Genomic DNA, 25625 nt, shown 5'->3' on the forward strand with positions numbered 1-25625 from the left:
AGCTCTCTAGGCCCTCTGTGCTATCTTCTCCTTTTGTGCACCATGCTGTGCATCCCCATCTCTGCTTCCACCAGGCTGGTGCTGTCAGCCTCTAGCAGAGATGCAGGGATGGCTGAGAGCCCCATGACTGGCCTGTCACCAGAAAGGCTCAAGAAAACCAGAGCATCTTTCAAACATGAGATAGTGTTCATTGTGTGGCCAGACCAGACAAAGCCTATCGGGCTTTATGTGCCTGGTTCAGGGGAGATGCCTGGAGAAGGCACATGTGTGACCTCATCCCAGTTGCATCTTTGCTATGTTCCTTGGCCAGTCTCTTTAGGCATGTTGCTTTCTTACTCTCTCTCCTTCATTCATCACAATACAAGGATACCCTTAATATCTCAAAGCACCTCATTAGCAATGAGCCAGAGAGGGGGCGTGGTGCAGATCTGTGGCTGGCCAGGACAGCAATGGGTCTTAGAGGTGCTAACCACTGTCACCCCAACCCTGTTTCCTGAGTGCATCCATAGGCTCCTTCCTCTCACCATCCCTTCAACCACACCAGGCTTCAATGAAATATTTAAACTGCATTTCCAGCTCCTGGGTCTCTCAGAGCATCACAAAGCCACAGCCATTGGAGCAAAACTCTGGAATGAAGTAAATCAATAAAATATAAATAAAAGGCAGTGTGGGGAGCCCAGCAGCTGCAGTGACTGAGCCCTGGGAGCAGCACAGGGACAGAGCCCAGCCTTGTGTGTGGTGAGAGCTGGCAGCCCAAGGACTATCATTTCCCAGCCATGGAGCTGCAGGATGCTTGGGACAGGGCTGAGGTCTCCTGGCCAGTACCTTGCTTGTGCCTTTCTGAGTGATATTTAATAAAGAGACTTTGTTCTTCCTGCAGCCATGGCATGGAGTGAGTGGTACTGAGGGCTGTGCTTCTGTATCCTTTTGATTAGCCTTGCTGTTGGCCATAAGAGTGTGCTTACTGCCCAGGGCAACTGGATTAACATTGATCTAACTGGAGAGAGCTGTTATTTATTTATTTTGCTATTGGATAATCCCCCTGTTGCTGTGGCATCTGGTTCTATCATGGATAAAGACAAATGTTTGCTGTAGCCTGGGTGGTGGCACTTCAGAGGAGTGTTAGAGGCTTGCTGTCAGCAGAAGACCCAGGCTGGGGCTGGGGAGGTTGTCTGCTGAATAGCTTCACTTCACCCCACTCTTGTCTTTCTCCCCATGTCCCTTTCCTTCTCCATTTTTTTTTTCCTTTTGGTGGATTAATCTTTCCTGGAGGGGCTTCCCTTCTGTGAAGGCTCAGGTATTACCATTCCCTAATGGTTTAAGGGGGGGCTGTGCTATTCCAGGGAGGGCAAAATTTGCTAAACCCTATTAGCATGAGAGAAAGCCTTGGAAGGGGCCATATGACCCTGAGCCAGCTTGAATAAACTGGGAAAAGTGGATTTTCAACCCCAGCCATCTGGTCTTTGGGAGCTGCTCTTGGCCCATCTGCTGGGCATAGCATTGCCATTGGGCAGTGCATGGCATTGGGCAGGGAGACTCCTTCTGAGGGCTCTGGTTTGGATTCCCTCTGAGTTTTGTTTCTTGAGGCAAGTGGATTATATCTGTTCCTCTCGTGCGACAGGAATGCAGCCATGTCCTTGAGGTTATTAGTATTGCTGTGCTTTCAGGAGCATCTGTATTTGCAAGTGGCTGATCTGATGATTAATGGGTGGATAAGCTGAAGAAGCCTAACCAGAGAGGGTTGAGGGACTGGCTGGCAGTTTTACTTTAAAGGGAGCAAAAAGCACTTTAAAAATAATGGCTGTGCTAGGGGAATTTTAATCTATGGCAGTGAGACCAGGCTGTGGTGCAGGGACAGGCATGTTAAACCTGCTTTTGCATGTTAAACCTGCATGATTCACCTGGGACCTCTGTCATCCTGGGCTCCCTAAATGGTAGGATGTCCCTCTCCTCTTCCAGTACAGCATGCCCTGACTGCAGTACCACTCCCTGATATCCCCACATCCTATTTGTACCCACCATGCCTCATGCCCATCCTGTGGGATCCTGCTCTTCTCTTGTGCACATTCTGTGCAGTGATCATCTCAAGCAGACCTACTTCTTGCTGCATTGCTTTGGAGCATGACAGCACCTGGATTTGAAACATGCTTTAGGAAAATAGGGGCAATATATAGGTTGTCTCAGAGCAGTTTTGGCTGCTTCCTTCAACTCCCTCTCCAAAAGCTGAGAGGCATGGTTCTGTTTTTAAACTCCTCTTGGAGTAGGCAGCTGCAGCTGGGACATTTTGCACTGCAAACATCAACACCCCAATCTAAGTAGACACACAGAGACCTGGAATTTCCACCATGCAGGCAGGGAACAGTTAAATGCCAAGTGTCAAAGTGCCTTTGTAAGGTGCCCCAAAAGTTCATGGAAAACAGCTTAAGGTTCCAGCCACTGGTCTTACTCCTTCATCCTTTAATCCTCTTGTTTTTGGCTGAATTAGTACTGGGAGTAAGTTTGACCAAATCCATATTGAGATCAAAGTCTCCAGACCTAAATCAAGTTATTGGCTTTAACCAAGGCCATGTGCCAGTGGATCAGTGCCTTCTCTGCTTTGCAGGGCTCTGCATTGCTGCCTGAGATCCACCTAGATCCATGCCCATGAGCAGTGCCATGAAAGGGAAGTAAAGGGGCAGAGCACAGCCTCCTAAACTTCCCTGTCATCACTGCTGAGTGCCAAAACCCAGCTGTCCTCTCCTCCAGCAATTCGGAGCAGACCTTGCACAGACTGCTGGGGAAAATTCTCTTTATCCCTCTAGTGCTGGTGGTGGTTGTCCTCTTGCTGTGCTGTGGGTCCTGGACTTGGAGGCCCTAGAGATCAAGGGCTGTTCTGGGAATTGCAGGAAAGTCCCATGTCTCCCTGTAGTGAGCCTGTGTCAGGGCAATGCCTTGTAGGAGCAAAAGTCAGCAGCAACTCCCTGGTGGGTAGAGGGGCTTCCAGCTAGGTCAGGCATGTGGTGATATAGGAGGAGATACTCCTGTTGTGAGCATATGGGTCAGGATCTGACTTTGTCTCACAACCTCAGCTCTTCCTTTCAGTTAAAGTAACTGAGGAGCTTGCAGAGTTTTACCTGGCATAGGTGCCTCATACAGTCCTCCTGTGGAGGAAGCTGCCTGCTTCCACTGGGGTAAAAGGGAAGAAACAAGCTTCATTGAAGTACCAGGGAGATGAAACTCCCCATGGGACAAGGCCATGCTCTACTCAATCTGGCTCCCCAAATACACTGAAGATCAATTTGCTTCTCCCTCCTGAGGGGCTGCTGTGGCTCAGCTTGTGGACGGGCAGGCTTTGTGTTAGAGCCTTTGCTGCCTGCTTTTGGCCCTTTGCTTTGAAACTCCTGCCTTTCCTGATGTGACCTTTTAAAGACACAATTTAGCCACAGTCCAAGGCTGAGGTGGCAATGGGTGTGATCAGAGACCTTTAATATCCTGTGTTGACAGCTTTGCTCTCTCCCTCCCTGCAGAACGGAGTCAGTGGCGGAGAAGATGCTGACAAATTGGTTCACGTTTCTACTCTACAAGTTTCTGAAGGTGAGTTTGGACAGGGATGACAACCCCACAGGGAGGTGGCTCCTGCCTTGCTGGGATGAGCAGTGTGGTACTCAAAAGCTGGGCTGATGTGCTCCTGAGTGCAGTCCCTCCTTCCTTCCAGAGCAGAGATTGCTTCCCAGACCTCTGTTCCCATCCTGGATTCCTGAGGTGTGATTAGTGATTCTGGGTCTTCTTTTGGGGAAATAGCTGAGATTGAGAAATTAAATCCAGGCCTGTGTTGCTTAATGCCTAGTGGGTTTGAGATTGTGTCCAGAGAAGGGCAGCAAAGCTGGTGAGGGGTTTGGAGCACAAGCCCTGTGAGGAGAGGCTGAGGGAGCTGGGGTTGCTTAGCCTGGAGGAGAGGAGGCTCAGGGAAGACCTTATTGCTGTCTACAACTACCTGAAGGGAGGTTGTGGCCAGGTGGGGGTTGGTCTTGTCTCCCAGGCAACCAGCACCAGAACAAGAGGACACAGTTGCAAGCTGCACCAGGGGAGGTTTAGGCTGGATGTTAGGAAGAAGTTCTTCCCAGAAGGAGTGGTTGGCCATTGGAATGTGCTGCCCAGGGAGGTGGTGGAGTCACCATCACTGGAGGTACTTAAGAAGAGACTTGATGGGGTGCTTGGTGCCATGGTTTAGTTGATTAGGTGGTGTTGGATGATAGGTTGGACTCAATGATCTCAAAGGTCTATTCTATTCTATTCTGTTTAAAATAGTGCTAAAAGAATGGATAAATCTGAAGTAACTCAGCTGAGTCTTGAATCCCTTTGGAGTGGTTTCCATTCCTCCCTCCTTGCCTCTCTTTGTGTTAGCCTGGAAGGAAAAAGCCCTTGGAGCTGGTCTTTCTATAGACATGACTGTGTTTGGAGGATATGTCTGCCTGTTGGAGCTGTGGTTTGATGTGCTGCACTCCTCGTGTAACACTGCTGCTTTTCCTTCATCTCTTTGACACTGAGGTTCTGTGGTAGGAGAATCCTTTCCCACAGACATCTCCACTTTTGCTTCTGCTTTGTTTCTAAAAGGGCACCCCATGGGGCCTATTGGCAGCCAGGGCCACAGCTCTCTGCAGCACCTGCATGAGGTCACGAAGTCTGTTAGCTTGAATTTGCCTTTCTCCCGGTTTCATCTGGGTAGCAGAAGAGGATGCCAAGGCATAAGGGCTGTTTTTACCATTGGTTCAACCAACTCATATTGAGAATTGGGAAGTTGTGGAAGCCCCATGCCTGGAAGTTTTTAAGGCCAAGCCGGCTGGGGCTCTGAGCAACCTGATCTAGTGTGAGGTGTCCTTGACCGTGGCAGGGGGGTTGGAACTGGATGATCTTTGAGGTCACTTCCAACCCTGGCAATTCTGTGATTCCATCAGCACCGTCAGTGCTTCCACCTGCCAGGGCTGCACCGTCAGCTGTGGGGGTTCCACATGGAACCCTGGCTCGGTCCTGCTGCTGCTGCTTTGGGGATGCCATGGGTTGGGTGACGGGTGCCTGCAGTTCTGCTACTGGTTTTCCAGTCAGCAGATCTGTTTCTTGGGATCCTGCCTGGCGTCAGCGCGGCAAGGCTGGGTGGCACGCAGCTGTTTTCGTGGGATTTCATCCCTCATTAAGATAAAGAGAGTTTGAACTGTTTCCAGCCAAGAGATGAGAGTGAGCAGGAGTCTGTGCAGAACTCAAGTGATAGTCAACGAGAGGTGATTTATAATATCACTTACATGCACTTGGCTGTTTGCCTCTGTCGAGGGATAGCCTGTATCTATAAAAATCTAGCTCTAGCATGTGGTGGAGATTGCTTTCTGGGGGTGGGAGAGGAGAAAAGCTGTGCTGATGATCATGGAGAGATGTCAAACCTCCTGCTATTTCTTCGGTCTGGGGGCTTTGCTTTGTGAGACCACCCTCTGCTCCTGCAGCAGCAGTGCCAGGTGGTATCAGGTAGGGTGCTGACAGACCACTCTTTGGGCTCTGTGGGGTCAGTGGGACATGCAGGAGTAGTTCTTACTGTGGATAAACTGCCTCGGGGCTCCTTGAAGTGGACATGGTTGTGCTTTGGCTAAGTGCAGTGTGCAGCTTCAAACACCCACAGCAGCATTTGGGGATGTTGCATTTTTCTGCATGAGCTGATACCCTTGGCCTGTCGTGGCTCAACTGGGCCATGTGGGCAGTTGGTTGGAGCGCATTCACTTTCTTCAGAAATGGCTTGGATCAGTTCATAGGCCCCCAGTGTCCTGCATCTGTCCTTGTACAGCCCTATCCCCTTTTGGTGAAGATGCCACATGCACTGCCAGTGCTAGGCACGTCTGAGCATGAGGAGTAGCAGGACTGAGAGAGAGTTGGGGAGATGGGACAAAGACAATGCCTTTTGTAAAAAACCTTGACTGCATCATTACTTTGGTGGCAGAAAACACCTCCAGTCTCTGGGTGGTAGCAGCAGGAGAGAGGACTCTGATCTAGAGGCACCACTGCAGGAGGAACGTATGTGGAGAGCCTGAATAAACCCACTGGCTGTGAGATTTGTTACGCTGCAGATCATCTCCTTGGGGAAGTGGTTGAATCTCCATGCTTGGATCACTCCAGTTAGACTGGAAGAGACTTGAGGATTCACTCCTGGCCTCTCCTGGGCTGGTCCCACCAGAGGAGACTCACAGGGCCATTCCTGCCGGTCTCCTGGCAGTGAGAGGGTCGCAGGTGGCATCAAAAAGCAGGAGAAACCCGTGGAGTTGATGGAGAGGGATCACGGCAGACAGTTTGCCAGCAGGGAAATGGCACCAAACTGTGGTAATCATGCATGTAAACGAGGCAGGAGGACGTGTGCCCAGCTGCCAGATCAGCTCTCAGCAAATCTGCCCCAAGCAGAGCCGGGCACTTGGATGGGGACAGAGGCAGGACAGCCTACCCTGCCCAGGGCCAGCAGCATGGGGAGCCAGTGAGGGCTGGCGCTTTCATGGGGCCCCTGTGGTAGCATTTATCAGACTCTTAATGAGACACCCAGGGGAAAGAGAGAGGGATAAATGGAGACAAGTGCTGAAAAATGCACGATATTAGGTGCCTGATGAGCTAGATCTAGTCAATAAGACAGTCTGAGCATTAGCTGGCTCGGCTCACCTCACCTCCCAGTGTACTGATGTGTGCATGCACAGGGGTGTTTGCAGCTGCCCTCCTCCAGCTCAGCTCTTGTGGAGAGCCCCTCCAAGCCCCTTCTGTCAGGCCCCCAGCAGTGACCAAATTGCACTGGGTCTGGCAGCATGGGCTTGGTCACATCTGGTGGGCATGATGCCCTCCTTCAACCTGTGGGGCCAGTCATCCCCGTCTCAGTGATCCCCTCCTGTATCTCACCCTGTGGAGATGATCATGGGGCAACTGCCCAGCACTGGTTTCTGCAGTCACTGTTCATTGTGTTGGTCTCTATCAGTGATGAGCCCTAAACCATCCTCATCTGTTGTGGCTCTGTGAGCTGTTACCCGTGGCAGCATTTTGGCCCTGATCCTCAAGAACCAATGGGGACAGTGAAGTTGGGAGCAAGGTTTTGTATTTTAAGGGTAGGACCCACATTTGTCAAGCTGCAATGTGGAGGATGCAGAGAGTCAGGGAAACAGGTCAGAGAGGCGGTTGCAGTTGTCATTAGGGTGCCTGACAGATCAGAAGGAGACCAGGATACTGGGGCACACAGGAGCCCCCAAAAGCCTGTACAGTGCTGGAGGAGTGATATACCCATCACCAGTACCACTGGTGTCTCCATCCCTCCAGGGATGTCATAGGGTCAGCTCTAATCCACACATCCAAAGATGTGTTCCCCATCAGCCTGGCTGGCATCTGAGAAATGGAGGAGGTGATACCTGGAGTGCTACTGGGCCACCAGTGTGGGAAAGGCTGAACCCACCTCTCTTGGTGGGGATCCCCAGAGGTGGGCACAGAGCTGCAGATGAGGGGGGCAGCAAGCATGCCTCGCTGGAGAGGGGAAATCTGTGGGCTGAGACAGATGCAGCTGTGCCAGATGTTAGCAGATGTCCTGCTCCAGGCTGTTCTCTATCCACGCTGCTTTGGCAGACTTGGAAGTTTTATGGGGAGCTGTTACAAGCAACCAAAAGAAGCAACTCAAGTCTTTCCACCGTGGTCAGTGGGGTGGGCTTGGGGTGCCGTGTTCCCCCTCAGGGCTGACTGCCCTGTGTCCAGCCTGGCACTGCCACCTTGCTGGACAGCTGGCAATGCGCATCATAGCCCCCACCTTGGGTCCCTCACTTTTCCAGGCTGACTTAATGAAGCCAAGTTTGCAAATGAAACATAATTTCAAAGACAGGCATGTTGTCGGAAGGTCTGGGGATGATGTATGCCTGTTCCTGCTCGTTAGCAGCTGTCTCTTTAATTACCACAGATGCTAACGAGATGCTAACAGCATATGGTGACAGGGAGAGAAGCCGCACTTTGTACCAAAGTACAATTTATTTGTGAGGCTGCTGGAAGGGGAGGGGTGAGGGCTGGTGGGGTAGAATCTGATGGGACTTGTCCCCCTCCTCTCTGCTCACATTGTAGCCTTTTTTCTCCCTTAGGGCTAATACCTGTGTCTGGAAGGGCTTGTTAGGATTCAGCTCAAGGGAGAGGTCTGGGCTCTGGGTGCTAAAGGGGTGTCCACTCAGCCCCTCTAGACCAACTCATGGATCCAGGCTGGTTGATGCTTCTGGCCTTGGCAGGTCCTTTGCTGTTCCAAGGTCACTGTAGTTCCACCCTCCAGCATCTTCTGGGGAAGTGACAGGTCCAGTTTCTCTTCTGCCCACCTGTGAGATAGATGCTGATGTGGCTCGTGACTATAGGGGTTTGGCACTCCTGTAGTGGGGACACATAGGTGGAAAAGGGTTTAACTGCAGGAAACCTCATTGCTTGTTCCCCACCATCAGCTGGAGACCCTGGGTGGAGTCGTCAGAGAGTTGCTCCTGCTTTCTCTTCCCAGTGGATCTGGCTAGCTGTACCTATCTGTCATATGGAAAAACCTCCTTTGACTTTCTCTCATGTGAGACTGGGCTCCTAGCAGATGCCAAAATGCCACTGATACCTGGGCAAGAGCCTCTAGGCTGTCCCACTGCAGTTATCAGATGCTTCTCTTTGCTGGGTAGTTTAAAAGACAGGATATATCCCATAAACAAAACCCCCAGTCAAAACCTCTTCTTTAGTAGCCCAAAATTTAACCTTGTTAACTAATTTTTGGCCTTGTAGAATGAGCAGAATTCACCAGGGAGTGTCTGAAAACTGTAAAGCTGAGCCTAAGAGTTGTTAAGACAAAGAAGCAGCCTTCAGTGAGCTTGGAAGGAGAGAAGAGTTCCTCCATGGACTAAATTCTACCATGTGCCCTCTTCCATACAGTCTTGAGTTAAGGGCTGGAGACTACAAAGCCACATATGGGGCTTGATGCTGCAGAAGGCTCCTGACACAGTGGTGGTTCTTGAAAGGCATAGCTGGTGCCTGGTGTCTTCTTACCTCTCTGTTGCCCTCTTCTCCATCCCCTGTCCTGCAGGAGTGTGCTGGGGAACCACTCTTCATGCTCTACTGTGCCATCAAGCAGCAGATGGAGAAGGGACCCATTGATGCCATCACAGGAGAGGCTCGCTACTCCCTCAGTGAAGACAAGCTTATCCGGCAGCAGATTGACTACAAAATGCTGGTTAGTGAAAGCAGAAGCTTCACTGATGCTGGTCTTGTCAGGACTGGTAGGTCAAGCTGTTTAGCAAGATCCTGAAGGCAGCCAAGTACTTTACAAAGAGTGGTTTGTCATTTGTTCTTCTGTCTGGCATCCCTGGGGTGCCTTTAGCCCTGTCTGTATGGTGCCCATCCAGCTAGGGTCAGAAATGGAGCCCTTGCATGGCAAGGTTTGCTCTTGCCATGAAGCTGAGGAGGCCAAACAGGAACTGAATCCTCCTCCATGCCTCTCCCAGCAAACCACATGGCCCTGACAGATATGAGGCCAGAGATGCTGTTGAGCACATGCTACCTGGAGCAGCCAGCAGCTTGTGTTGGGTGAAGATCAAAGGCAGAGCCTTGAGATTACTGCAGGAGATGGAGAGACACTTGTTTTCTTCCATATGAGTTGTCTCCTCTGTCCAGCTGAATGATAAGTCAGGTCTTCCCCTGGCTGAGTCTGGAGCTACTTCTTCACCACCTTGATCTTCACTGGGCTGGTGCTGGGAAGAGAGTGGAGTTTGCCTGGCCATTGCTCAGGCTAGATGGATGCTTATGAGTTGGACATGGTTTACTGGCCCAGGATTCCTTCACTGAAATTGTGCTACCTTTTTCTGGGAATAGCTGGGAGATTGGAGGGTAGCAGGGAGAGGTGGGGAGAAGGGGGGAGCAGAAATCTGCCATGTGGCTGCAACTGGGCAGCAGCCTGGGAGGTGAGAAGACATGTTGACAGCTGTAGCCCCATGTCCGTGGACCTGTCTTCACAGCCAGCGTGGCACAACCTCTCACTTGAGTCTGTCTCTCACTCTCTACTGTGCAGACCCTCAACTGTGTGAATCCTGAGAATGAGAATGCCCCAGAGATCCCTGTCAAGGTTTTGAACTGTGACACCATCACGCAGGTGAAAGAGAAGCTGCTGGATGCTGTCTACAAGGGAGTGCCCTATTCCCAGAGACCCAAAGCTGGAGACATGGACCTGGGTAAGAGTAAGGCCAAACACTTCCCTGTGGGAAGCAAGGATGGGACTAAGAGTAGAAGTACCAAAAAAACCTGTTCAAGGCAGGAAAATCCACATCTACAGGGGAGGGGACCTGGCAAGACCAAAGTGTTTGTGCTTGTCCAATCCATGTTTTCTGTGCTGGTGCACTGACCCCTGACATGAGATTGTGGTTCTTGCCAGTAGAGAGTATGGAGAGAGGATCCTCCTTGGCTCTGGCTGTGGTGTGGCTTGCAGGCTTGAAGTGGCTGAGGTCCAAGGAGGCTGACAATAGTTGAGAACAGCGTTAATAGTCCTGTTCTTAAAGGAGCAGCAGGAGAATGAAGAGGAGAGGAGCAAAGGAAATGGTGGCTGGGGTCAAATGGACATGATCTTTCCTTGAGTACCTAGAAACAGGTTTTACCCAGCACCATATTGACAGTTGTCAATCCTGGGGTTCAGAAGGTGGTGGGAGGGCTTGTTGATTCCCAAACCGTGCTCCCACCCTCACCTTGGCTTTGTGCTCCAAGCGTCACTAACCAGAAGCCCTTCTCCCTCACGGGGACAGAGTGGCGGCAGGGCAGGATGGCTCGGATCATACTGCAGGACGAAGATGTCACCACAAAGATTGACAATGACTGGAAGAGGCTAAACACCCTGGCCCACTACCAGGTAAGGCTGTCTGTGGTGGAAAGCATTGAGCACTTTCAAAGCTGCTTTGAACATGAGCATCTCTTCTTCCTCCTTAGCTGGGTCAGGGCCTGGGCTCAGATCTTCAACCCATGCCGCTCCGGCAGGGGCATGACCCGGAGGTCTGCAGTCACATTCCTGCCTGGGTCCCATGTTTATAGTCCTACTGCTCAAGGAGGCAGTAAGAAGGGTATCACCAAGACTCATAGAGGTTGTTTCCTGCTCTGAACTTATTGTGCTGGTTTTGTGCCAAGGTTTTTGGTGTGTTCCTGTTCTTACCCCTTCACCTGAAGGGGATATGTAGGTCTCCATTGCTGGAGATGGATTTCCTTGGGGGGGGGGGGGGTACAGTGCAGCTTCACCCTTCCTGGGCTGGTTTCTCCCTCTTGTGAGAATGTTCCTCCTGTGCCTCTCTGATATCACAGCCTGCTCATGTCATTTCTGCCCCCAGGTGACGGATGGCTCCTCAGTAGCGCTGGTGCCCAAGCAGAACTCGGCATACAACATCTCCAACTCTTCCACCTTCACCAAGTCCCTCAGCAGATATGGTGAGCATGCAGGGACATCCCCTGCTGTACTGATAGGGGAGCCAGCATCGGGCTGGGCTTGCAGGCCATGGCACAGGGCAGGTTCACTGTAGCTTTGACTCATGTGAACAAGGTTCTCCAATCCCTCAGCTCTCCTGCACCATGTTGTTTATTCTGGTGTTGGAGAAGGAGCAGATGCCCGCAGAGTCATCCCTCTTTGCAATGTGTCAGACTCGGTGGGGGGAGAAAGACATGTCAGATGGCTCCTGCTGAGGGATCTCCTCCTTTTTATTCCTCTGAAATCTAATTAAAATAGGCACAGAGACACTTTGCACTTAAATGAGCAGAGTTAAGGACTCTGGTGAATGTACTGGCAAGTGTATTGCAGCTTTGGTTTGGAAGAGAAAAGTGTGGTCAGCTCAAATTGGTACAGGAGACATCTGTGATCCTGGCACCTGCATGTAGGGAGCATGACAGACCTCTGCAGAAACCCTTCCATGATAGTTCTGGTTCCAGTACATCAGCCAGGCTTGAATATAGCCCAGCAGAGCTCCCAGTCCACAATGACTGCAGAGGCTGGATCCCAAAGCTCCCATTTCATAGACATGATGTGCCTTGAAGCCGCAGTGGAGGAAAGGGGGCTGGAGGAGTTGGCAGGGAGGCAGAGGTGGGCAGGGTGCTAATGTCCCCCCTCTGTTTGGTGCTTGCAGAGAGCATGCTGAGGACAGCCAGCAGCCCTGACAGCCTGCGCTCACGGACCCCCATGATCACCCCGGACCTGGAGAGTGGCACCAAGCTCTGGCACCTGGTGAAAAACCATGACCACATGGACCAGAGGGAGGGTGACCGGGGCAGCAAGATGGTCTCTGAAATCTACCTGACCCGCCTGTTAGCCACCAAGGTATGGCCCAGTGATGCAGAACTGCCACCTGGCTTTTTGAATCAGAGTGGGAAAAGGGCAGTGATTTGGGTTGCCCCAAAGTGGTAACCACTGCTCTTTTATTAGCCTTCTCCCACAGCACAAATGGAACTACTCTCTTGGACTCTTTCCTGAGCTGGAGATGATTTTTTTGTATGTCAGAACTCTTTGTGAACATCTCTTGAGAGGATTTTCCTATTTGCTTTTTGCACACTTCAGAGTTTTTACTGTTCCGTGTATCCCCGAGCAGCTGCTGGACTGCCAAGCAGAGATGCCTTGAGGCAGGTGTCTCATCTGCTTTGGTGTTTGGGATAAAGCTGCAAAGGCAGTGATGTGGGAAGGGGAATTACCTGGGGCATTTGGCACAAGAACAGGCTCCCCTTCCCAGAGGCACAACCCTCCCTAGTAATGAGCAGGTGCTGTGTGTCTGAGGTGACCCTAGAGAGGAGCTTAAGGCTGAGCTCAAGGTGCTGGCTCAGGATTGCTGTCTTCCCTGGGATTTGGCTCCCTGCATCATGGGACAAGGGTTTGGTCAGAGATCTGTCATCAGGTCTTGGGTACCTTAGTGGGTGGTATGACCATGGTATGACATACATTCCCTTTTTCTTTTTTTCCTCCTCTGTGTAGTGTTTTCATTTCTATGCTTTTAATGTGCCAGATCATGCAGTGAAGGAAATGGGGAGACCCTATTGCTGTCTACAACTACCTGAAGGGTGGTTGTAGTCAGATGGGGGCCAGTCTCTCCTCCCAGACAACCTGTGACGAAACAAGAGGACACAGTCTCAAGCTGCACCAGGGAAGGTTGAGGCTGGATGTTAGGAAGAAATTCTTCCCAGAAAGAGTGCTTGCTATTGGAATAGGCTGCCCAGGGAGATGGTGGAGTCACCATCACTGGGAGTGTTTAAGAGGAGACTGGATGAGGCACTTAGTGCCATGGATTAGTTGATTAGATAGTGTTGGGTGATGGGTTGGACTTGATGATCTCAAAGGTCTTTTCCAACTTGGTTAATTCTGTATTTTGTAAATACATCATCACAGCAGTGTCTGTTTCTGAGTATAAGCCACTGAGAAGCAGGGGAGTTACAGAGATTGTGCTGTGCTTCTCTTCAAGGTGGTAGGGATATAAGTGAAATTGGTTTAAAGGACAACATTTAGTGAAAAAGCTCATCTCTGGATGTTGCTGAGCCACCCTTTCTCTCTCCCCTCCTCAGGGCACCCTGCAGAAGTTTGTGGATGACCTGTTTGAGACCATCTTCAGCACAGCACATCGTGGGAGTGCACTGCCCCTTGCCATCAAATACATGTTTGATTTCCTGGATGAACAAGCTGATAAGCATCAGATCAATGACTATGATGTCAGGCACACCTGGAAGAGTAACTGGTAATGGAGCAGGGCAGTGGGGGGAGGGGGTGACTAGTGATATCACAACAAACAATACTTCCTGCCGCTCCCACGGGGAGCAAAAATATGCCCCTGGAAATGATTCAGGATGAGAGAGGCCCATATCTCTGCATTTTGGGTGTGGGTAAATCCCTGACATGCCTCTGTGCAGCAGAAAAAAATCCCAGGAATGCAGTGCTCCCTCAGCTCTTCCATCCCCAAATCCCAGGCACTATGCTCCCCCTGACGGCTGGAGGCTGAGGACCTCAGTGGCTCTGCTCCCACCTTATCCTGGGCCAATGTTGCTTGGGCTTCTCCGTCCTCAGGGATCCTTCAGAGATGCCAGCCCCAATTCTCATCTTCACTGTCCTAAAGGTGTTTCTGTGCTCCCTCCTGTCACTCAGTCAAGCATGCCCTGACAAAGTTGGTGTGAAGCTGTGCGCTTATCCTCCCTAAGCTTGCCTGCAGAGCCAGCCCAAGGCTCTGCTAATCGCTCTTGAAAAGCAGGGTGGAGCAGCTGATGAGACCTCCATAAGTGCCATGTTGGGGCCAGGGCTGGAGCAGGCGTTGACTCCTGCTCCTCAGGCTCCCTGGGGCATTCTTCTTTTCTGCTGCCTCACTGATTTCATCTCTGTGATCTTGCCGGCGCTGGTACGTAGGTTCCTGTGTCTGGCGTTTGTTAAATAGCAGCCGAATTGCTTTTGTGTAGTTCAGTTAAGTCTTGGCAATTAGCAGGGCAGGCAAGGAAACATTTTTAAATGGAGATGTGAGAGCGCAGAAGCGTTTGGAACTGATTTATAACTCATCCTTCTATATTAAAGGAAGGAGTGAAAAGCAAGGGAGGGAAAAACGGCCTCACTCCGCAAGGGCTGGGCATGCAGGCTCCTGCATGCTAATGCCTGTGCTTATCTCTGGGCACTAATTCGACGTGTGGAGCTAATTTCTCGAGGCCATTCCCTTCACAAATGAAATATGTACATGCACCCAGTACCCTCATTAGGGAAGTCCTGGGGCACGCCATGTGTTTTGTCTAAGATAAAAGCGTTGCTGGGTGTTGGTGCTGAGGAATGACAGAATGGAGAGGCCTTTTGATGGGGGGAGGTCCTTAGATGTTTCTGGGAGAAGTGAGGGGCAGCAGGACTAGGAAATGGAGCCATGGAGGGTGATGTGTCTGTCAGCATGCAGAAAACATCCAGTCAGTGGCAGGCCAGGAGGCTTGCTGCTTCTACAGCTGAGAGCTTTATTTGTTGCTTAAATTCTCCTCTGGCATTAAATGTGCTAATGAGTTGCTTGAGGAGTCCAGTTAACTCCTTCCTCCAACACAGGAGATGTGTGCCATGGCACACAACACCTTTGAAGAGATTACTGATGTGGGGGAAGGGAACCATGCCTGGTTTGACCCATGGCCTCAGCAAGGGCTCTTCAGTATGAAGGATCAGCACAGCCATGGTTTGCCTTCGGAGGGCTTGGCGGTGCTGAGGAATTTCTCTGTGGAGCATTGTGGCCATACAGGGGTGGGCAGAGAGGAACAGCTCTTTACTCCAGGATGTTTGCATCCCTGGGGTGCTGGGAATAGCAGCCTGCCCAATTCTGAGTGATGGGGAGCTCCTTCTCCACAACTGGAGGCACACATGTGTGGTAGGTGCCCTGCAGGGCATGGTTCAGGTGCTGACTTCTATTTCCTTCATCCCTCAGTCTACCTCTACGTTTTTGGGTGAATGTGATTAAGAACCCCCAGTTTGTGTTCGACATTCACAAGAACAGTATTACTGATGCCTGCCTATCCGTGGTGGCTCAGACATTCATGGACTCCTGCTCAACTTCTGAGCACAAGCTAGGAAAAGACTCTCCCTCCAACAAACTACTGTACGCCAAGGACATCCCCAACTACAAGAGCTGGGTAGAAAGGTGAGTAGGCTTGACAATAGCTCCTTGCTTCGCCAGGAGGGCTCGCTTGTGTTGTGGGGGACTTGGGAGTTGGGAGGACTCCTTGGCAACTGTCTGAAGAAGAATTGTACTAATGCTCGTGGAAGGTGGCCCTCTCATTTGGGAGATGATGCTTTCTGGTGATTGTCCTCTCAAATGAGTTTGCAATGACTGTTTGACAAAGCTGTTTATGACTTGTTTAAGGAGTGCTAAAGGCAACGTCCACTTTTAGGTTGTCTGCTGCTTCCTGTTGTAAAACCTTGGTCTTTGCTAGAAAATTGCTAACACCTCCCTTGATTGCTTTCTAAGAGCAGTGAGAAGTCAGTCTACAGAAGTGCCTTTTTTGTGCCACCACACACATGCACACACATTTGCTGAAAGGGTTGAATGTTCCCATTTCCCACTTCTCATTCTTCAGTACCTCTCGCCTGGGACCCTGATGAGAGCACACGCTGGGAGGCAGTGCTTGGGCTTCTGTTGCTGTGTTGAGGAGCAGATCTCCTGACTCCTTCCAACACCTTCCACCTTCACTGTTAGCTGATGAGAGACATCTTTCTGTCCTGCTGAATTAATGCAGTGTTAAAAGTCCAGGGTTTGAATGCTGCTGATTGCAAATTGATGTGCTCGGGCATAGTGCTGTGTTTAGCTTTATCCTTTTGGGAGACAAACCTAGAAGGTGTCCTCCAAAGCCCTCCAAAGTGAGCTACTGCTAAAATGTTGCTGTCTTGTGGAGTGGGACTTGATCAAGCTTTAAAAATGGCAGATTTCAGGTTGCTGATGCAGCTTTCCCCTTGTGCTCATCTGCTGGGCTATAGACCATGCTCTTCTGGTTTTGTCACTGAGGACCCTTCCCTTTTCCAACTTCTAGACCAGGTACAGAATGAACCAAATGAAAGACGTCCAGGCAGCAATAAGCATCATATTCTCCAGTTTGCAAGCATGGGACTTGGTAGCCTAAATCATCTTTTGGATACTTGCTTGTAGAGTTATTTGTTGCACTGTTGGCATGCCTGGTGCTTTGCAGGCAGGTACAAAGACATGTGTCTTCCCTTGAGGGAGACATGGCTTGGATCAGAAGAAAAGGTGCCCCTGAAATATGATGGCTGAGATGAGAGATGAGCTGCATTGGAATAGGAGAAAGTTCTTTGTGGGGGGCTGGAGGGAGCTGTGGAGTGGGGTCCCGTAGGAACATTACAGACTTCATAAGGTGAGCTTCTCTGACCTTGCCATCTCTGTGACAAAGATACTCAGCTCTGTGTGTGCCCAGAGTGAAAAAAAATTTATAAAATCATTCCACAGTTAAACATTGGTCTAGACATGCTGTGTCCCTGTGGAGGAGGTGGAAGATCTCATCCGTGACAGATGTTCCTGCCTTTGCTTGCCACTGCTATGGTCCCAGAGGCAGCCAGGGAGAGGGCAGAGCTGGCCCGTGCAGGATATGACTGCATCTCCTACTGCTCCTCTGCTGTGGGGAGTCACTGTGCAATCAACATTTCTGGCTTTTGGCACCAGTTATTGTCACAAAGCTTTGCAAAGGCAGGGTGGGAGTGATGCGAGGGCAGCTGAGTGGGACTGCTAGTCACAGCAGCAGGTCTGTCTGCCACTGTGGCTCAGGCGCCAGCTGAGAAAGGGACATCCTGCCAGTGTGAGGCAGGAATAGTATGGTGAAAGGCCTGGGGAAACCCAAGAGGACTGCTGCTGGTGTCATGGCTAAAGTAGGTTCCTATGGAAATGGCAGGTGTGACTGGAATCTTGATCTGTGTGAGCCATGCACACTGTTGAAAAGCGGTGGTCTCCTGCCACCCTGTGTGTCATGGTGAAGCACAGAATGTAAAACTGCTGCATGTTACCTGGGCATCTTCTTGTGGCAGCCACCAAAGCTTTTTTCTTCAGTAGGTCTCCCTTGTATGTTCACCTTCCACAAGTCCCTCCCCACAAGGGCCTTCACCTTAAAGGTTAAGGGGTGACCAGGACAATCTCTATGGGTTTTCTTGGCAAGTCAAAGCTGACTGGAATCACGAAGGTTGGGCATATTGTCCCTAGTGTTCCTCGGCGCAGGTAGAAGTAACGTCAGCTTTATGTGACTGGGGGGTGATTTCTCCAGCACCACAGCAGATCTCTTGATACCTGTTTTAGTCAGAGGTTCTCACCTCAAACTACTGCTCTCTTGGCAGTATCCAGGAAGTCTCTCACATCATTTTCTGGGTGTGAATGAGCCTACTTGTATAAACTGCCCAAGTATTTTATCGCTAGCTGAGTTCAGCGCTGTGGGATGGAGAGGATCCTCATATTCATCTCCTCAAGTGGTCTTGCTGCCATCTGCTCCCATCCAAGTGCTTCAGCTATGTTCCATCTCAGCTTTCAGCTGATGATACTAATGATGCTAATCACCGTACCAGAAATTGCACTGAGTGAAGAGTCATAAGGAGTAAAGAAAACCTGGGAGAGACTGGCACTCTGTTGTAGGCAGGGTATCTGTTTTAATAGAGGCCTGTGGACACAACCCTGGTTCTCAACAGGACCTCAGCAGACAGGCAGCTGGTGTATCTGCTTGATGGAACCCTGCTGCTGCAATGGGATGCTGCAGCTTTGATCTCCCTGAGTTACTTTAGGTATCCTATTGGATGTTCTGGTTTTCCACTATGATTCTGGACAGTATGAGCTGTGTCTGGATTTTGCTGTATTTGCTGAGTGTATCAGTGGGGTCAGCTGTGGGACAGGACTGCAAATTGTGGAATCGTAGACTGGGGTTGGAAGGGACCTTTAAATGTCTAGTCCAACTCCCCTGTGGTGAGCAGGCACATCTTCAACGAGATCTGGTTGCCCAGAGCCCCATCCAACCTGACCTTCAATGTTTCCAGGGATGGGGCTCTCTGGGCAACCTCTTCCGTTGTTTCACCACTCTCAGTATCTTAAGGTGTCTTAGGAAATGTAAGATAGTATCTGGTTGGTAGAAAGAAACACAAAGAAGGCAGGAAAGAACCAGGTCATTTGACCAAGACATGCCTTAAATCATGAACTACTTCCTCTGCTGCTTAGATTCTTTTGAGTTCACAGACATGTTTGTACAGCCTTGGTTTTCACTGAAAATGAGAGCTCCTTGTAGCTCTTTGGTGAGCAGCAGCTTCTGAGTATGGCCAGCAGCAGCCATAGGCTGTGTGGAATGCCTGTTGCTGAGGAAGACATAACCACGTGGGTGTGTATCACTACAAAGGCTGGACGTGAGCTTGTGTTCATGCACCAAGCATTTAATTGAATGCAAGGTGGCTTTAGTGACATGGTGACCATAGGAGAATGGTAGCAACGCCTTAAGTGTCACTAGTCATGGAGGATTCTGCTGGATGTGGTTTGGTGGCAAAATATGTCAACAAGATGGGAAGGAGTAAAGATGTGTGATTTAGGAGAGAGCGGGAAATCGCTCAGAGCAGCAGCTTCTGGCTTCCCTGCATGAAGAACAGGGCTGGGCTTGGCTGAGCTTGGTGCTGCTTCATTAGGAGTGAGATCCTAATGATGCTGAGCACCCTGTAGACTGCTCAGAGGACCTTTTGATGAGCAGCAGCACTAAAGTGGGTGACGGCAGTATGTCTCTGCTTGGAGGCAAGGTGATCTTTACCTTGCCTCTTGTGGTGGGTTGAAAATTGCTCCCAACAGAAGATTGCCAGACCAGCTCAGTTGGAAGCAAATGAAGCTGTATTTACAAGCAAAACTACAAACTGAAATGGAAAGCAATGAATATGTACAAAATACACAATATTTACTTACATGTACAATTTATAAACAGCACAAGAACGCCCCTGGACAAACCAGAAGGCCAATAATAGCTTCCCCTTCCCTGCTCCCTTCCCTACCCCCCGGTACACATGGGACAAGAGAAAGAGCAGAGAGTTGTTTGTTAACACTCAGCCACAACAAAGCAATGCAGCCAAGGTCAGCAAAGCCAGCAGAAGCCAGAGCTAGTATCTGCTAGGGCAAAGGAAGCAAAAAGAGAGAAAATTAGTTTACAGATCTAACTTCTATGTTTGTTATCTGTCCAATGGGATTGTTTAGAACTTCCCATTCTTTTCCTTTTCAGATCCAGTAGTGATTTCTTTACATTCTACTACTTTCTGTCCAAGGTCTGTGGAAAATTTTTAAGGCACAGCCTAAAACTACCACACCTCTCCAGCGACTGTTCTCAGCAAGTGTCGCCACGGGGACTCATCTTCTTGTCTGTCCGTTTCTGACCTGCTCTTCTGTTCTCCCTTGCAGATATTATGCAGATATAGCTAAAATGCCAGCGATCAGTGACCAGGACATGAGCGCGTACCTGGCGGAGCAGTCGCGGTTACACCTCAGCCAGTTCAACAGTATGAGTGCGCTGCACGAGATCTACTCTTACATTACCAAGTACAAGGACGAGGTAAGGTGCCGTGGTGGGAAGTCAAGCCTGGGCTGCCACTCATCTGCAGAGTGCTCTGGACAAGCGAGCAGAGTACAACAGCATGAGATTTAACGCATCTAAGTGCTGGGTTCTACATATTGGCCACAACAATCCCATGCGATGCTACAGGCTGGGGTCAGAGTGGCTGGAGAGCAGTCAGGTGGAAAGGAACCTGGGGGTACTGGTTGACAGTAGGCTGAACATGAGCCAGCAGTGTGCCCAGGTGGCCAAGGGCATCCTGGCCTGTATCAGGAACAGTGTGGCCAGCAGGAGCAGGGAAGACATTCTGCCCTGTACTCAGCACTGGTAAGGCCACACCTTGAATACTGTGTCCAGTTCTGGGCCCCTCAATTCAAGAAAGATGTTGAGTTGCTCAAACGTGTTCAGAGAAGGGAAATAAAGCTGGTGAGGGTTTTGGAGCACAAGCCCTATGAGGAGAGGCTGAGGGAGCTGGGGTTGCTTAGCCTGGAGAAGAGGAGGCTCAGGGGAGACCTTATTGCTGTCTACAACTACCAGAAGGGAGGTTGTAGCCAGGTGGGGGTCAGTCTCTTCTCCCAGGCAACCTGTGACAAAACAAGAGGACAGAGTCTCAATCTGCGCCAGAGGAGGGAGGTTTAGGCTGGATATTAGGAAGAAGTTCTTCATAGAGAGAGCGATTGGCCATTGGAATGGACTGCCCAGGGAGGTAGTGGAGTCACCATCACTGGAAGTGTTTAAGAAGAGACTGGATGAAGCACTTAGTCCCATGGTTTAGTTGATTAGTTGGTGTTGGGTGATGGGTTGGTCGCAACGATCTCAAAGGTCTTTTCCAACCTGGTTAATTTTGTATTCTCCATCTCTCTTTGCCTGTGTTTCTGCAGTCTCCTGCCTCTTTCTGTAGGAAACCACTCTGTGAAATGTGGGAGAGCAGCATAGTCCATGTCTGTGCTTCGGGCTGGTAGGGAAGGAAGGGTCTGGGAAAAGTGGAACCAGGGGCTGGTGTAGGCAGTTTCTCATTCCCAGTATTTTCTGCAGCGAGTAAGGTGGGGAGCACCTGTTTTTCTATGCATTTGGCACATGAGCTCTGTGAGGCTGTAGATTTCACAGTGGTGTTTCAGTGTGCCTCTCTTGTCAGCTGCCACCAACCCTGTGCTGCAGCAGTACCAACACCATGTGATTACCCAGGTGCTGTCTGGCTCTGCTCCATGGGAATGCTAGAGGTGGTGGCTTCTTCAGTGCTCGCTTGGTGAACATCAGCAAGAATGGTTCAAAACCCCTCTCTTGTAATTTATACAAATTAACTTCATAAAGCACTGCTCAAATATGCACCCCACATCTTTTTATTAAAGCAATAAAATATGTAACTACAGTAAAATACAGATCTATACATAGAACATGAGACTATAGGTTTTATTGTCCCAATAAAGGGAATGGATGATTGTGTTTGAACAGTGGCTTATTTAGGTGACAGCCAGAACATCTTCTTGCCCAGAAAGGGCTGGTGGAGGAAACAGAGTCCCTGTCATACCCTCCAGCAATCCTGAGAGGAATCTCCCAGTGCCTCTTGGAGCTGTGAATTTAGTAAGTCCATGGTCAGGTCATAGCAGACCTGGGCCCTGGATCTAAGGTCAGCATTGGGACTGTGATAGCCAGAATCCTTGTGGAACTTGGTGCTTTGCAGGAGTAAGGAGGAGGAAAGCCTGGCTTGCCTACAGGAATGGGAGGAAACTCTGGTGCTTGGGAAGGTGCTCTGTGGTAGTCATCGTGCAGCTGGTGGTTGTGTACTGATGACCATACTGATTGGATCTCTATGCCAGTCCCCAAACAACTTTGGATGGCAGATCCAAGCTCCTCATAGCTCTGTGTGATGTGTTGGCCAGGAAGGGTTTCTGTGGTTTTACAGTTTGCACAACAGCTCTGCGTCTGCTGTGAGAGTGGCAGAAGAGCAGTCTGGAGGATCTGAATCCGGTGTGGGGCAGCCCTCAGCCATCATCAAATCTTTGCTTCCTCCAGGGCAAGAGTCCCCCAAGCCTTAAAGAAATCCTCCAAGTACTGGGCAAGAGGGAGGGAGGCTACCATGCAGCATTAATGAGCTGCTCTTTAGGGGCACCAGTCCTCTTGTAACAGCAGCCTGACATCTGTTGAGTGTCTTGCCATCGCCTGCTCTCTGAGCATCACAAGTGTGTTCACAGCTCTCAGGAACTTCTTTTATTATTTGTAATGGGATTAATAAATCGCAGCTGTTCCCTTTGTTTGTTTTCATTCATTAAGCACAATTATATGCAGCCCGATTGCACCCTCTTTGATGCAAAATGGGAGAGAATAATTTTTCCTGTTGTTCAGTGCAATAATATGCTGTCACTGGCTGTGGATGAAAATCATAATTAATTTTCATTTGGGTACTTGCATCTCAGTAATCAGTGGTCCTGGCTCCTTACAGCAGGTGACAAACCTGCATCTCCACGCTCGGCACAGGTTTCCCTCGCCTGCAGTGTTTCTGTAAGGCTGACATAAAAGAGGAGCAACTAAATACAGGGGGGGTTGGAATATTCCAACACCTCAGCATCCCAGAATACACAGCTGTCTTATTGGAAGAGATGGAGGCAGCAGGTGGGGAGAAGAGGCTCCTCTTCCACTTCTTGAATCAGTCTTACCCAGTCTCAGCTCAGCCACCTTTCAGGTACATGGGGTTGTGATTTCCGGGTGAGTGCTGTTGTTTTATGCTGTGTGTAACAAGGCGCAGTCAAGAGTGGCTGTGGAGATGAATGATGGGGGAGTGTCCCCAGTAGCAGGTTTGTGGCAGAATCCATCAGCTCTCTTGGAAGTCCAGCTGCAGCCCAGGATTGTTGCTGCCAGGGGAGGTAAATCAGATGGGCTCAGCTCTTGCTGGTGAATTTTCCTGTCCTCAGGAACTGATGCTGGTGATGAGATGCAGCTTTCCTGTGGGAAGAGATTCTCTGTCAGGCATCTCTTACTGCCCCAGTAGACAGGGACCACCCTGGTCCTGGCCCAAAAAGCCTGGCCAAGAGCCAGATCATGGTGTTGGCCGGAGGCTGCTGCATGGCAGCGTGGGGGAAGCTGCACAGCACGCCCTGTGCGCCGCTCCACAGCCCGCCGGCACTGCAGCAGCTCTTAATCAAAGGGAGCTGATTCCCCATTAAGAAGTTACCTGTAGGGCTCCTGATGGACTTTGCCTGCCTCCTAGTAAGTCTATTAATTATACAACAGTTTGTTTCCAATTATGCAGCCAATGAAATGGTTAATCAAGTCCCCTTTGACGGATGCCTTGATATTTAATTGCAAAAAAATTTGCTCTCTCAACTAGCTCACCCGAGGAGATGAGATTCCTGTCAGGTTTGGTTTTTTAAATCGGCTTTTCTGTTCTGGTGGCGCAATGTTAGTGAGACGAGACTTCTGGCTGCTGGGAGGGCAACTGCCCCTTCATTTTACACTTCATTACTTCCTTCTCCCCACTCCGAGCCTCTTCCTCGACCCTCCTGCTCCATCAGACCTGGCATGGCTACATCCAGCCCAAGATAGGGGACCATCCCTCCACCCTGCTATCTGTCATCGTGGCCAGGACCTTGTTTAGAGAAAGGGGATTTCAAGTGGGAATGTCATCCTCCGATGTCTGTGGGTGTACTCCTTGCACAGGACTGAGGGCTCTTAGCAAGGCAGGCTTTGCTGGTGCGTCTATCTGGTCTTCTTTTCTATCACCCCAGTGTCCCCCTGTTATCCACCTTGGGTAGAGATGAGCAGGGTTTTATCGCTGGTGGCAGCTGAGGCCTTATGGATTTGGTTTTTTTGTGCTTGTGGAAGCAGTTCATGGCTTGATCATGGTGGCTGAAATACAGCTTACAGGTTACAGGTTTGCTGAAGTCAGGCAGGAAGATGTCTTGGTTTTGGGGTTGCAATTCGTTTGATGATGGATGTTCACATCTCTCTGCCCTGATGTCATTGATGAGCCAGTGTGGTGACAGGCAACCAGCAACAGAACAAGAGGACACAGTCTCAAGCTGTACAGGGGGAAGCTTAGGCTTGATCTTAGAAAGAAGTTCTTTACAGAAAGAGAGATTGCCCATTGGAATGGGCTGCCCAGGAGATGTTTAAGAAAAGACTGGATGAGGTGCTTAGTGCCATGGTCTAGTTGATTAGTTAGGGTTGTGTGATTGGTTGGACTTGATGATCTTAGAGGTCTCTTCCAACCTGGTTGATTCTGTGATTCTGAATCACACTGGGTCAGAGGGCATCTCCTCACCCTATTTTCTCCTCTCTCTCTCTTCCCCAGATTTTAGCTGCACTGGAGAAGGATGAGCAGGCCCGGAGGCAGCGGCTGAGGAGTAAGCTGGAGCAGGCAATCGACACAATGGCCTTAAGCAGCTGAGAAGGCGGCGGTGTGGTGCCAGCATCCCGGGCAGCGGAGGCAGCAGGAGGGAGGGCCGGCCAGCGGCAGCCAGGGGCAGAAGAAGACTTTGGGGCTGGCCGGACCCGCAGGAGCCGCCGTGCCTCCGCATGCTTCCCGTGAACGAACAAGGAAACCTCGCGCTTTAGCGGAAAAAAACCCAAATCCCGACAACAGCAGCAACGTCGATGTGACCCCCCGACCACACACAGCCCCCAGGCCCACCGCGATGCAGCAGGGACCTTGCAGAGAGGCGAAGCAGGGTGGAGGAGAAGGGGATTGCCTGCCCCATGGGACCCGCTGGGCAAGCCTCGCCCGGGCAGAGCCCCTGAGCCCACAAGGAAGGAGGGTCGGGACCGCGGGGCTCTCTGGGCTGGCGTTTGGATGTTGTTGTTAATTTGGTGGAGGGAGGGTGGGTGGGCTTCTATTTTTACTGTACTTGACTTGCTCTCCCCTCCTTCCCTGCAGCTATCTGCCCCCTCTTCTCCTCCTTCTCCTCCTCCTCTCTTTTTCTGTCTCTAACCCCCTTTTCTCTCTCTCTGGCCTTCTGCCACTAGTGTTAAACTGCTATATTTGCACAATTTACATGAAAGAAACAAAATTTTTAATTTAAAGAGGGGAAAAAAAAAAGAAAAAAAAAAAGAATTGATAACAAAAAAGGGGAGGGGGAAAAGAAAGAAGATTCTAAATCTTTGCCACAAAATAACGAAACTGGTTTTTAAAAGATAAGCTAAAGGACTGATGCTGGGGAGATTTGGGGGTGGGAGCAGTAGGGGGTAGGCAGGAAAGGGAGAAATTCCTGAGCTTTGATATTTCTACAATATGTCCTGTGCCATGTTTTATTTGAATGTTGTTTAGTGCAGAAAAAAAAATAATTAAAAAAAAAAAAAGACAAAAAAAAAACCCCAACAAAGGTGGGAATTTTGTTAGCTGAATAGGTGCTCTTATTTAAAATGCTGCTGGAGTGGTTCTGGAGGTCAGGATCTCAGAGGGAAGGAGATCCCAAGGCTGGTTTTGATTTTCCTGGGGGAATCAGTGAGGGATGGTCAGTGTTTTGTTGAGATCGTCCTTGTTTTCCTAATCTGGTGGCCAGAGGGAGGTCTGGGCAGTGCTGCCTGCTCCTGCCTGTCCTGGGACAGTGCAGGGTAATAGATGGCTTTAGAAGCCCAGGAGTTTGGGG

At 50.2% G+C, this 25625-nt stretch overlaps 1 protein-coding gene across 1 annotated transcript in view; it reads left to right on the forward strand.

Annotated features, from left to right (window-relative positions):
- PLXNA1 (plexin A1) overlaps positions 1 to 25344 on the forward strand; it is a 124444-nt gene extending 99100 nt beyond the window's left edge. Inside the window, exons 23-32 of the mRNA XM_054162857.1 lie at positions 3507 to 3573; positions 9065 to 9211; positions 10046 to 10205; positions 10770 to 10873; positions 11343 to 11439; positions 12129 to 12319; positions 13549 to 13718; positions 15414 to 15626; positions 19893 to 20043; positions 24332 to 25344. Of these exons, the coding sequence (XP_054018832.1) occupies positions 3507 to 3573; positions 9065 to 9211; positions 10046 to 10205; positions 10770 to 10873; positions 11343 to 11439; positions 12129 to 12319; positions 13549 to 13718; positions 15414 to 15626; positions 19893 to 20043; positions 24332 to 24427 (1396 nt within the window). The 3' untranslated portion in view covers positions 24428 to 25344. The remainder of the gene's footprint in view (positions 1 to 3506; positions 3574 to 9064; positions 9212 to 10045; positions 10206 to 10769; positions 10874 to 11342; positions 11440 to 12128; positions 12320 to 13548; positions 13719 to 15413; positions 15627 to 19892; positions 20044 to 24331) is intronic.
- The last annotated feature ends 281 nt before the right edge of the window (positions 25345 to 25625 follow it).

The sequence above is a fragment of the Dryobates pubescens genome, chromosome 1, assembly GCF_014839835.1.
Source record: "Dryobates pubescens isolate bDryPub1 chromosome 1, bDryPub1.pri, whole genome shotgun sequence".
NCBI lineage: Eukaryota > Metazoa > Chordata > Aves > Piciformes > Picidae > Dryobates > Dryobates pubescens.